Source organism: Scardinius erythrophthalmus, assembly GCF_964197995.2.
Source record: "Scardinius erythrophthalmus genome assembly, chromosome: 2".
In the NCBI taxonomy this organism is placed as follows: domain Eukaryota; kingdom Metazoa; phylum Chordata; class Actinopteri; order Cypriniformes; family Leuciscidae; genus Scardinius; species Scardinius erythrophthalmus.
This window is the reverse complement of record NC_138222.1, coordinates 42,833,691-42,847,815: the sequence shown is the minus strand read 5'-3', so window position 1 is coordinate 42,847,815 and position 14,125 is coordinate 42,833,691. Positions and strand designations below refer to the sequence as shown.

The 14,125-nt window shown below is 38.5% G+C and overlaps 1 protein-coding gene across 2 annotated transcripts in view; it reads left to right on the top strand.

Annotated features, from left to right (window-relative positions):
- The window catches only part of mettl15 (methyltransferase 15, mitochondrial 12S rRNA N4-cytidine), a 92,946-nt gene that overhangs the window by 56,311 nt on the left and 22,510 nt on the right, over positions 1 to 14,125 (top strand). For both annotated transcript variants that reach the window (XM_081356983.1, XM_081356982.1), the window contains one exon: positions 642 to 778. In XM_081356983.1, coding sequence (XP_081213109.1) covers positions 642 to 778 — 137 coding nt within the window. The remainder of the gene's footprint in view (positions 1 to 641; positions 779 to 14,125) is intronic.

Sequence of the window (14,125 nt, the reverse complement as noted above, 5' to 3'; positions counted from 1 at the left end):
TTTGCGGACCCCCTGGCTATGGGGCATGGACCCCACTTTGAGAACCCCTACTCTAGGCTTCTCAGACCAATAACCAAAGTGAAAGAATGGTAAACAAAATGGTGGAAAACCAACAAAAAAAAACCTTGAACGTTCTGACCCCAAAAGATTCTTCTTCACACAAGTTTCTGAGTGAAATATGTGAATGAATCAGTGATTTTGGTGAGATTATCAGGCATTTTAATGATAACATTTTTGTATCAGTGCTATTAAGGATGGATTCGTACTGTTTAGGGTATGACGTGTGGGTGGATGGCTCTGGGAAATGGACCCGAGGTGTAGCTGCTACTGTGGCTCTAAGAAACCACTGAGACGCTTTCAACAAGAGAAATGATGACTCATGCATTGACTTTTGAGTGAGAACACAGGATAGTGTCTCTAGTGTGAGTGTGCGTGTTTATAGGGAAGAAAAAGAGGTAGAATGCGCAAATGTGTTTCCTCTTTGAAAAGTAGCGACAAACTTTATGGACAGTGGCATCATACTTAGAGCAAAATCAATGTTTGGTTGAACATTAAGTAGCTTTGTTCAATCCGAAAGTAGTTTTCATCATGAATAAAATATTTTACTTTTCTCTTGCTGGTCTGTTTTTGTATTTCAACAGGTTGTCCTGGACTTGACCTTTGGGGCCGGAGGTCACTCGAAGGCCATCCTGCTGTCGGTTCCTGATGTAATGGTGATGGCGGCAGATCGTGACCCCACAGCTTTCCAAATGGCTCAGCATTTAGCTGAAGAATACCAGTGAGTTTACTCTTTAATCAAATTTGGACATGGTGCAGCGGCTAAACTGCCAGAGGAACTCGACATGTGTCTTAATACCTGCTTGTGACCTGTTCTGTCCCTGTTGCAATCAAGTGGGTAGCGGTCACGGGGCTCTCTGGTTTTTATTTGTGTGTGTGAGAGAGAGATCCTCCAGTGCAGATAAAGAATCCCCGCTCTCACCCACGCTCAGTCGAAAGGCCCCAGCGTCTCATTTGTCAACGGGGCCTGAGGCTTCAGTGACAGGGAGAGACGCTGCCGCCCACGCAGGTTCCCCTGTTTCCTGCGTGAAAGAGTGTAGGATGACGAGAGAGAGAGAGGGAGAAATAGAGCTAGTGTTTAATAAAAGAGAACCAGAGGAAAAAGCATGAGGGCTTTGCGGGTGTGTGGTGTGTGCGCGTGTGCATGAGGCAGCACTGAAGTAAGCTCCAAATGAGATGTTCCTGACTCTGCAGCGTGGGTAGAGATACCTCTTTACGTGGATTCTGGGGAAACCTGTCTCAGAGGGACCGCTGCTACAGAAACCAACGCAGGAGAGAGGAATAAGAAAGGGAGGGAGAGAGAGAGAATCAGTACAAGTTATTCTGTCAGCAGCTATATACTCCACCAATGAGGCCTTTGACTCCCACTCATGATGAGAGGCTGGAGAAGCTGAAGAAATCATGCAATTAGCCAATATTATTGGATGGCTGTGTAAGAGGAGCAGGCAGCCCACGCAATCATCTTTCTCTCTTTGCTCCTCTCCTCTCCTCTCCTCTCCTCTCCTCTCCTCTCCTCTCCTCTCCTCTCCTCTCCTCTCCTCTCCTCTCCTCTCCTCTCCTCTCCTCTCCTCTCCTCTCCTCTCCTCTCCTCTCCTCTCCTCTCCTCTCCTCTCCTCTCCTCTCCTCTATTCTCGTCTTGTCTTCTGTCATTTCTCCTTCTCTTGTTTCTTCTCCTGTCTCCTTACTTCTTACTTCTAACCACTTGTCTCACTTTTTATCCTCTCATTTCTCATTCTACTTTTCTTCTCTCCTTTCCTCTCTTTTCATTTCATCATCTCGCATCTCTTCTCCTCTCCTCTCGACTCTTCGTCTCACCTCGCATTGTGTCTATTCTCTTGTCATCTCCTCTCTTCTTTTCTCCTTTTCTCTCATATCTCATCTTACTTTTCCTCATCTCTCGTCTTTTGTATCCTTTTCTCTCATTTCTGATTCTCCTCTTGCTTCTTTTTCTCCTTTCCATTTTTCTCTTTTCATCTGTTTGCTTTTCTGAGTTCTTATTAGAGGATTGAAATGGCAAGGTGTTAAGACATTGGCATCTGTTCCCTTAAACAGTCTTAATCAGACACAGAATTACAGTAATGCTCCAAGGCAAACACGTCATTGATGATTTCAATACCTTCTGTTGCCTCAGTACCTCCTTGTCACTTTAACACTTACTAAGTAAATAAATTAATAACATCAAGATATGTTTTACTTTTGTCAGAATACAGGCCTTCTGTCGTTCTATCATCGTGTTTCAGCTCACATGAGCGAGACACGTAACAGTGTCACAAACATGTGATATGTTTGACATTTGTCTTTAAGACTTGATGAACACATTTACTTTAGGATTGTCACTTTTCCTTTGGATTCTGATGGTAGAAACTGAAAGAAAAAAGGATTTACAAATGTAAAAGTGTTTGTTCACTCAAAAATGAAAATTCTGTCAGTAATTAATCACCCTCATGTTGTTCCAACCCTGTAAGACTTTCGTTCATCTTCAGAACACAAAGATATTTTTTATGAAATCTGAGAGCTGGCTCACTTCTTCAAAGGCTGCTAGGTAATTGATATCTGCCAGCCCAGAAAAGTTATCGTTAAAACGATAACTCGTTAAAAAGACATTGTTAAAACAGTCTGTGACTACAGTTGCTCAACCTTAAGTTTATCAGATGACGAGAATACTTTTTGTACTTCTGTGTGGGCCTCTGAGTGAGTTCACGTAGTGTAAGAAGGCAGTGCTTCTAGGTTGTACGTCAGAACGTAGGCTCACTATTGGCCAGCATCACACACATGACCAGCGTCAGCCAATAGTGAGCCTACGTTCTGATGTACAACCCAGAAGCGCTGCGCTGTTACACTATGTGAACTCACTCAGAGGCCCACACAGAAGAAAATGAATAGTTTAATAAAGTTGTTATTTTTTATTTATTTTTTTCGCACAAAAAGTATTCTTGTTGCTTGATAAACTTAAGATTGAGCCACTGTAGTCACTTGGACTATTTTAACGATGTCTTTACTAACTTTTCTGCACTGTCATATATCAATTACGTAGCAGCCTATGAAGGAGTGGCCAGCTCTCAGATTTCATCAAATATTTCTTAATTTGTGTTCCGAAGATGAACAAAAGTCTTACGGGGTTGGAACAACATGAGGGTGAGTAATTACTGACAGAATTTTCATTTCTGGGTGAACTAACCATTTAACTGTGTCTGGCAATAATTTACAGCATCTGTTAGTGCTTAAAGAGGTGGTAATACACCTTTTTTCGAAGGCTTGATTGTGTTTGTGGGGTGCACTGTAACGTGTTCATGCTTCGTTTTAAAAAATTCACATTATTTTTCACATATTTAACCATTATTCTACACTGCTCTGTCCCTCCTTGTAAAAACGGCCGGATGATTTCCGGGTTCTATGAAGCCCCCCCTTCAAAATAAGCAATGGGCTCAGATTGGTTAGCTGGCCCAGTGTGTTGTGATTCGCTAACCGCCAAGTGCACGTTGTTTGGAAACGTCACGCCCCCTTATCTTTACCGGTAGTTTGTGCTTCAGTAAACAATGGCGTCAATATTGCCGTACCAGTTTGAGCCCGAATCAGACCCAGAGAATGTTAGTGGAGAGGATCGAGCAGAACCTGTTCAAGAACGGCTGTTAAAGGACGTTTCAGAAAGGTATGTTTTTTTAAGATTCTTAGAAATTGATTTCTTTAAAAGCAAATATCTCCCTTTGCTTTAAACTTTGAAAGTTGTAACTTTGCAGATGTTGTTTATGCTCAAACAGCAACATTACACACCTAACTAAAGTTAGAAAAGTGAAATCGTGTTTTACCACCCCTTTAAAGGCACAATATGTAACTTTTTTGCTTTAAAAATAGCAAAAATCACTATATCTATGTTATATATTTTTTTTAGTTGTGTACTTACAATATCCCGACTGTTTCCAACAACTTTCAAACCAGGAGAAATTTGTAATTTAATTCGAGAAACGTCCCGTTTCTTTATTTCCGTTTTGTCGCAGCCAATGCCATCATATCCGCGTTGTCCCTGGTTTCCGCTCGTACTGCCATGGCAACCAGAGCTATGAACCAGAGCCATCTGATAGTAACCAAAGCGACTGACGCGGACAACTTTGTAGTTCGCAATGTCTATTTGCACGCTGTTGTTGTTTCGTTTAAACATTATGGACCATGGCAAGCAGACTTTGGATAAAAAAAGGAGAACTAAAACGAGAATCAATATCAGCACGGTGTTTTCGAGATGCCGAGAGCTCCCATAGACAGTATATAAACGATAGCTCCACGTCTGAGACTTCGACCGCTCACATGCACTTTATTAAACAGGTGAGCACATTTACATAAAACTAATCAATGTTTTATAGTTCAACAATGATAAAATGTCAGAATATGATCTGTATGTTATTCTAATGTTGATCTAGTTTACTGCTAGTCTCATACAGACAGACTAACACATACATTTCAACACATTCAAATGCAGTTTAGTGTGCTAGTGTAATGTTAGACCAAGTGAAACAGCGCTGCGTTACCTCACAAGTTTCATTTGTCTAATAAACTGACCTGCGAGTAGTAATTCTGCGTGTAGTTCGGTAGAATGAAATGTCCATATTCCTTTTATATCCGCGGGACTCGCGTCGCGTTTGGAGCTAATAGCTGTCTCTTAGCAATCCCGAACTGCTTTATATCACAGTCATGATAAAAGCATCGATGTATTCAGTCATCCATAAACATTATTAGATCGGTCGGCTTGACGTTGACGACAAGATCCATAATTCTTAGCAAATGTTGCGTCATCAATCTACGCCTTTGTTATTGTAAATAGGTTAGCGACCCCTAGTGGCGAAAAATGCCATACTGTACGTTTAAACAAGCTATTTGATTTATTATGTTTGCCAGGTTTGCTAATAAAGGCTTTCTCTGGGTGACTACCCATTGAAGAAACAGTTTCCCACATCACTACATACTAAAAAAGAGATAGAGCATTTAGTAAAAGAGAGGAGAAATGCCATTGCTTTTCTATCGCATTGGAGGACACATACTCGTATTTTTTCATCTCGGATTTCTTGTTGTAAAAATGTCTTGTTAAAATTTCTTGATGAAATCTTTTAAGGCCAGTCCCTGGTGGCCTTGATCAATTTACCAAACCAAACTCACACATTGTTCATGATAGGTTCTAGACCTTGACTCTTTGTGTGTTTGTATGACTGACTGCATTTTTTCCCCTGTACATTTCCATCTTTGCTCCCCTGCTGAATGCAGTCGATCAACATCTTGCCTTGAACCTCAGTGACGTAGATACAGGAGTCAGGCAGCTTGGTGCTGTGGAATATGTCAGGCTTGATTTGTTTGAATATGTCAGGTCACAGTGGAATCTTTCTCTTCCTTTACTACTATCGACTTAGCTTAAAAAAGGTTTTATTGGTTATGCTTTAATCTCCAAAAGATGGCCTCTGTTTTTAGCCAAATGTGCTATTTTTATGCTATGTGTCTAAGCACATCCTCACCACATATTCTGTCACATCCACATTCTGCACATATCACTAATCTGTCAGTGTCCTCTTGTGCCATATGTTCAAGAAAAGGGTAAATCTGAACATGACATTATGGACTCACACATATCACAAGGTCACAGGTCAGGCTTCATTGTCCCAGGGGGAAATTGTTGCTATTTGATTATAAGTTAAGTTGAGCAAGTTTCTGCATCCATCCACTTTTCCTCATCCATACAGAGTCACTGTTTAGTGGACAGATTGATCTGAAAATACCAATACTTTTCAATGATCTTGACATTTCCTTTGAGTGTCGATCCTCACCTAACAGTATTGATATGAAAGTTTGATTTTTATTATGTATATATCTTGAAAAAATCTGTATCCAAGAATTCTTGGATAAAGAGAGGTGATAAAAGGAAACGAGACATTGTTAGGAAAAGGAAGTATTTCTTCCTCCACTTCTTTTAACATAGAACACAACAATCACAGACAGTCGGAAAAAATCAAGAGTAAAAGTAGCAGGATTATGTGACCTTTGCTAGAAGTTTAGCTAAATAGCAGTCTTGCTTAATAAGTAAAAGTTCATAAATAATTCAGCGTTTTTGTATTACTGTTAATAAACGACAAACAAAAGAGAAATGATACTAAACCTTTTAAAAACTTTTTTACATAATTTTGCATATTTGTATTTTTATTTTACATGAGTATTTTATTTGTTACATTGGAATAATTATAATTTAATATAAAATAATAGCCTATTTTACCAACATAAATAATTTTTTTTTTGGGCTTTTACGACTGGTTTTCATGTTGCATTGAAAAGAAAGTGGTATTGTACATCTTTGTTATGAAGCTCACTGGCTTTGTCATTGGTCTACGTCATACTACGTCATGGGGAATTTCAGGCTGTTCAGCATCATTGCCCGTCATTTACAGCTAGTTCTGGGATGAAATGCTAGGCAAGTGTTTATCAGTAGCCTGTGCATAATTTTAAAGTCCCTTTCATGTTGACTCTCATGTTTGCACAGAAACAGACAGTTTACCTGTCCTACATAAATAACAGAGCCTTGAGAGTCTGAGTGTCCCTGAAACTAGTATATAATTAGATGGTTTCGTCAGATCATTTTTCATTAAATAATTTTATAGTCTGAAGTTAAAGGAACTGAGGCCATCTCTATTGTTATGAAACAGAGTGTGCCAGTTAACTTACATTTTTTGCTCTACCCTTTTAAGTTTAGATGATGTCAGTATTGTGGGTTGCTAAACTATAAATAGATCGGTTTCTTAGCAATTATGAAGCCATACTTGGAGCACGCTCACACATATCTACACACCCATGAAGCATGTCTTTTTTTTAATAATATAAGATCTTACATAAGGCATTGCTACCTCTGATGCTCTGTTTTAACCACATAAAGACGTTAATAATTTAAAATTGTTATGTAAGTGTTTTGCATATTCTCAATTCATTCTGTGGGTTGCAGAGCCACAGAGAAGCTTAGGAAACCCCCACAGTGCTTTAGGAGGCAAAAGAGACAGGAGTAAGGGAGTGCTGAATAACAGAAGACAGAGAGAAAGAGAGAGGATTACTGTATGTAGGCAGGGGTAATGAATGTGCTTTTGTAAAAAAATGGTACTGTATTTTGATGAGACACTTAATGTTCATTAAATAATTACATGTATTAAATATGGCTGTAAGCAGCAATCCAAGCACAAGTAGAGAAAAATACCATAATTGACCTGTTGTCTGTTTAACAAGTTTGGACTTTGTTAAAAAGATAATCCACTTTAGACATTTTACTAACTATAAGTAACATGTACATGTAGATGCCATGTAGTTGACATGTAGATGCAAAGATAATTGGTAGAATGTCTAAAGTGAAATAAAGTGTCACCAAAGATGTAGGACAGTTAGCTATTGTGTTTCATATCGATTCAACTATTCAATTATGGGCATTTCTGACCTTGTGAACTTTAATTCAATTTCAATTTACAAGCTTTCGATTAAATTCTGTTGTAGATTCAGTTAGATTGTAGATGTCATTTAGTAACATGTCCCTTTCTAGAATTTTTTTTTCTAGCTAATTATCAAGCTATGGACATGGAATGGCATTTCTGAGGTAAATGTAATGTTACGTGACATTGTTTACAAGCTGTTTTATTGTCTTTCCATGGTTGAAAGACTGATTGAGCGATTACATGACACAATATATTTCGGTAAGTTATACTGTATCTTGTATGTTGTAATTCATATTTGTATTGATTAAAAATCATGGTTTAAGGCAAATATAAAAGTATAAGGGTTTTGAAATATGACAGCACAGTACAGAGTTTCCAAGATAGTTTAATATGATCTTTATATTAGAAAAATAAAAAGTTGTCTTTTCTTTTAGTAAAATCTGTTAGTTGTAATAATAGTCAGCCCCTGTGATATAAAATTGCCTAAAGTTGAAGAAACTCTCTTATATCTGTGAAACAATATATGATCATATATTTTGATGACTTTAGATACATGGACTTAAGAGGTCTCTAGATACATGTCAAATTTTTTTCAGAAAAAAGTGGGCTCTGTGATTTACGGTCTCTGATGCCTAAACTGTTTTATGGCACAAGTGCAATGAAGCAGAAAAACTGAAGAAACACATTATGGTTTGCTTCACCTAATAAAAATGATTTGCCTCACCTTTTAATAAGCAATTAAACAATCAATAAACAGTGCTTCCAATGAGTAATGTAAATAGTTTTAATGTTTTATAACAACGTCCCACAGTTAATTTAAACTCGACTGATGTGTGCATATTGGTCATATTACCATGACTTCAAACATGGATCATCTAATCAGATTTTACAGCTAGAATGGGGTTCTGCGTTATAATGACTTTACCTCAGTGAAAGGGTTCACAATGCTGTCAATGCATAAGACTTTAACTCTGCCAACTTTTTAGAACTATGTTGAAAATGATTATTTCAAACCTAGTATAGGGTGGGTTTTCCCCATCTTCAGCACCTGTGGTTTATCACCCATTAGGTTTGAACCTTATTCTCGTGCAGTACTTGACAAATCATCCACCAAAAAGCGTTTGGCTCTTCCACACCTAATGACACTCTGAGATTGCACCTCCCACTCAGGCTAGGTTGCTAGGCATTATTGTCATATTGTCATGCACAAGGATATATCTCCTTCAGTTCGGCAAAGTTTCTCTCCTTTGCACCATCGCTGTTTATATGGAAGCAAGGCCCAAATATGAAACTTTAGCCTGGTGTTACTCAGGAAACTTCCCTATTGCACTATATTTGATGAAATACTTGAAAAGGATTTGTAATAATTTGTGGTCAAAAATTTCATTTTCAAATGTGTTATTTCTGTTTTCATAAAAAGTAGAAATACTCATGGTGACTGGAATGCTGGTGATCTGGGAGATGGCTGATAGGTGATTGTTCACTCGAGCCATTGACATGCTGACAAGTGACATAAGTGTGAGTGAGTGAGTGAGTGAGTGAGAGAGAGAGAGAGAGAAAGAGAGAGAGAGAGAGAGAGAGAGAGAGAGAGAGAGAGAGAGAGAGAGAGAGAGAGAGCTCTCCAGTTGTCAACACATCAGATCATTTATCTGTCATTTCATTCAATAACGTTTGACATCATTCCGCTGATGTGTCATTAACAACACCAGCCAATGCAGTCTGTCTCACAACAATCTGTCCTCGGTTATCAATTCCAATGTCCGATATTTAACCAATATTTAAAAACATGAATATAAAAAAAATTTGCCCTGAAGAAGCTGCATAACAGATATTTACATTTCAAACAGTGATGCTTGAGGAGACAAAAAACATGTAAACTTTAAAACAAAATCATTTGTGGAAATTCTATTATTTTATATGGAATAAATGTGAATATCAAGTAAATATGTTTCATCAGGGCAGTACATGATGAACTTCTATATATATATATACACAGTATATACTGTATGTGTGTATATTTAAACACTCTAAATCAAGATGATCAAAAATGCTGCTGCCCAGTTTTGTAGTGTTATCTGATTAGGATTAACTCATAGATTACCTTGCATCAGTTGTTCTGTGTCATGTTATGTGACATTATTATTTTGCCTTTATTTATTGCACTTTGTGTGATGTTTTTGTGTGATTATGTTTGAGTTGTATATTAATTTTTGTGAGATATTTTGTTTTGTTCCATTTTGTCGAGATATGTAACTTTTCTTGCTGTTGGACTTATCTGTGTAGCTTAGGAAAAAGGTTGGCATTTGAAGATGGGGGATAGAGAAGGGGCCGAGGGACACAATTTAATCAGCGTTTTTGCTCAGTTATTGATCAGGCAGTGTCAAGCCATGTTGTTGCATTTTCACTCTGCATGTGAAATGAACAACAAAAAATGAAACATTGTTTATCGACTTTACCTTTTTTTGTGTGCTTTTGAAAAATAGATATTGTATAGTGTAATTATAAAGCGTCTAATAAAGTACAGTGTACATGGCAGCAGCAAATAAAGTATAATAGTCCACAAAATATTGTGATCTTTAATAAGAAATAAGAATCTTTCATCAAACCCAAACCGAACATGCATAAGCCCTCTCATGATACAACAGTGGAAATCTTGAGTATATTGTGAAAATTCTGTAATGAAAATCTTGCTTGCAGAAGCACTGCTACTGGTCTATGTATTCAGGCAATAAATTTTGTTGCTCAAAATTAATATCTGAGAACCGTTTTGTATATTTCACATCACAATCTTGCTGTGCCGAAGCCTAATTTGCTTGAGTGGCCACTCAGAATGGTTGTACTTAATGCTCAGGATCATATTGCCTGTGGTTTCAGGCTATGTTATTCGATGTGGTAAATCTGTTTTGGTACCAATATAGACGCCTGAACTTCATCTACATATTAGGAAGACCACTTAACAATGAAAAACTACTGCAGTGAAGTCTGGCTCCTGTGAGGCCCTAAATTGACTGCGTATTGACACGGGAAGCAACAGCAGAGGCAGCGTTCTGTCTGTCACAACCTCTCTCTTTCTCCCTCCGAACTCACCGATCCATGGACCGGGAGGGAGGACGGGGTCTTACCGCTCTAGCGGAGTCTATGTGTTTGTGTGGGCGGGCAAGAGAATGCCTCACTATAGATTTTCCAGTAAATTAATGAAGGTACTGAGCTAACGAGGAGGAGGGAAGGAGCGAGAGCGAGAAAGAGATAGAAAGCCCCTTCACAGAGAACTGAGGGAAGCCCTTGCAGCGGGGGCGAGAGCCGAGCAGCTCCCTCACCCTTGATCTTTCAGCTGGCCGTGGGTGTGTGGACGCAGGCACCCCAGAGTCCTATGGGTAAAGCCTTCAGCCGGCCGCATGAGTGGGTTAAGAAGACCTTTGATGACCTCTGAGGTGGAGGAGGTTATTTTTCTCCCCCTTCCTCCGCACTTTTTTTGTTCATCTGTAGAGATTTTAGCACGAGTCAGGGAGGGGAATCCACGTGTTTATCATGACTGCAAAGCCAACGCGGTCAAATTAACCACCTCTGCTTCTGCATGGGACCCCTAGTGTTCTCTACCTCATTTGCTTCTCTGCTGTCTGATTTATAGTTGCCTACCTGGGCTGTTCTCTGCACACAGGCTGTATAAAGGTCACATGAAAAATGGATGGCTCTTCGGTGCTGGGGAAGGAACTCAGGAGGAGATGCAGGGAGAAAGAGAGTCAGGAGGGACTGAGATGATGCCTGAATGCTTATGTTATGTTTCAGCTTCATCTTGATCTTTTTAAACTGTATTCATTTATTTGTAGCTATGTATGTGCGTGTGCGTGTGGTCTGAGACGAGACTGTGCCTGTGTTACTCATAACTGTGAAGTCCCTTCAAATAAAGCAAAGAAAGTGAATTAAAGCAATAGTGAAAAAAAAACCCACCCACGATTCCATCTGAATGACTGAGGATTAAAGAGGCATCGTCAATACTCACGTCAAACCAACACCTCCACTTCAAGTCAAATGAAACGTCACGTGCACATGCTCTAACATTCATACTCCCCTACAAATTCGTGCGTCGATGGTCACAGTAATTGTGTAGCCTTCGCATGCATGCGTTTTTGTACACGTTCCCTTGTATTTTCATTGGTTTGTTTGTGTGTGTGTGTGTGTGTGTGTGTGTTTGTGTGTCTGTTTTTCAATTTAAAGTTTTTTTTTTACTGTTTTTCAAGTTTAAGCTGCGACAGTGCTTTCTCACAACTCTCATCTTCTGGTCTCCAAGGTGATAAATAAATGATATTTTGTTAACTTCCCTGTGGGACACATATTATTTGGTCTATCTCTATTTCCCTCCCTGTACAGCTTATGAGCTGCAGTAGTCTTTGGACACCCACTAAGAACTTAGTGCCTAGGTAACCAGCCTTACAGAGGCAGAACACCTGCCACAGTTTATTCAGCTCTGTAAAATGTGAATCTCGTTTCTGTGTGGAAACTAAATATATAAAAGCAGAAATTACCATGTACAAAGAAGATTATAACATTATATTGCAGTCCTATACAACTTTAAATTAGAAAAATGAAAATGAATTCACATTTTACTCATAATGTTTACGCATAACAAAATATACAAAAATATATGATGGATATCACTGCTGATCGGTTTTGTTTCATGACAATTGTTTTATGAAATTTGCCCATTATAAAATGTTAAAATAAAAAGCGGCATATATTAATTATATCTATCAGGTATGTAATGAAGACAAAATTATAACATTTAAGAATTTAAACGTAGAAAATGATAGGAATCATACAACATTTCTGTTTAATATTGGTTGCCTTTGTAAGTCAAAATCCTAAAAGAATATACTTTGAATTTTGTATGTTCAGTAATATATGATCACGTTTTTTTTAAACATTTTTAATTACAATTTTTCAAAGTTTTGTTTGCTGCAAATTTGCAAAAAATTTACCATAAACCATATCTGGGTTATTAGTGTTCAGTATTTGTTATTAGTATTATTATCATTCAGCTTTTACTTCTTTTTAGTTGTCATTTTAATTTTACTTTCAGTAATTTTGTTCTTTTGTCATTTTTATTAAATTGTATTTTTTAAATATTTCTATTTAGCTTTAGTTTTTTTTTTTTTTTTTAGTTGTTTAGTTTAGTCATTTTAGTACTTCAACTTCAACTTTTTTTTATTTCAGTTAGTTGCCAAGGCAACATATTTTAATTTTTCAAATATTTTAATCTAATTAGTGTAAATTGTTCTTCGTTAATTTATTTCAGCTATATTTCAGTTATTTAAAAAAATATATTTGAATAGTTTTAGTTTCAGTTACCATATATCAACACCAGACACGAACAGAACACTCTATAAAAGCAAATAGAACCCATTAAAATCAGTGATGCTGTCTACAGTGGATGCGGCATGACAGAAAGCGGCACGACAAATTACCGACAGTAAATTGATGCCTCGTTTTATTTCTGCTGTTGCGCCATGGTGTAGACATGGTGTAAGACTCATGGTTTATCTCCAATACTATCACTTGTGGTAGATTTTTCCCTAAACCTAACTACGTACCTGGGTCTCGCCTACAATCGACGTCCCCAAACGTCTACAGTCGACGTTAGTTTCCTATCTCTAGCACGTCTACACATCGACGTCAGCCGAGTCTAATCCTATACCCTAGCGCGTCTCCAGTCGACGTCGGCTGGGTGCTAATCCTATACTATAGCGCGTCTACACATCGACGTCGACTGAGTGGTCTAATCCTATACTCTAACTTGTTCCCCTAACTAACTTGCTCCCCTAACTAGTTTTCTTCCCTAACTGACTTGCTGCGCAGCAATAATACACAGACAGACTTCAGCAAATGTTTAAAGGGATACTTCACCTCTGGGAAGATGAATGTGTATTTAAAATAGGTCATTTAAGTAGAAGAAATGTGAAGAAATTTTTTAATTTGGAGCTTTCTAGACTGAGAAAAGCCAGAAAATGTATTTTTGGCTTATGTGGATGAAAGACAACAACTCCCAGAATGCACTTGCTTCGCTGCCTTAGGAGGCCACGCCTACCGGTAAGAGTGCGCAGTTGTAAACAACAAAGCTAGCCTACGTGATGAGTTTGCGAGGGATTTAGAGATCGTCCAAAATGTCCGGGATTCGGCTTTTGCGTTCTACAGTCGCCATTCATCATGTTTACTGTGGCGAGCAGGACGAGGCTGACGGCCGCGGGAGAACAGTGCGAGGCCGGTGGCGTCATTACTGAGACGCGCCGGGTCTCGTATCTCTCACGGAGGAGCGGGAATTTTTCTTAGCAATGGTAAAACGCACATCAACCGATCACTTGTTTAGCGTTCATGTAAACACTACATTCAAATTCACCAATCGGAATGAATTCAGTTAGATTGAAAGGTGTGCATGTAAACAATGAATGGCGACCGCAGAAAGCAAAAGCTGAATCCCGGACATTTTGAACGATCTCGCCCGCCGGACAAGTCCGGGAAAAGGAGGATGGTTACTTACTCAGCTTTCTCCTACTATTCAGCTTTCTCCACAGAACAAGAGCCTGCTAGCTTAGCTTCCAAAGAAAGACGGCTGACTGTGTGTACATTCTGTG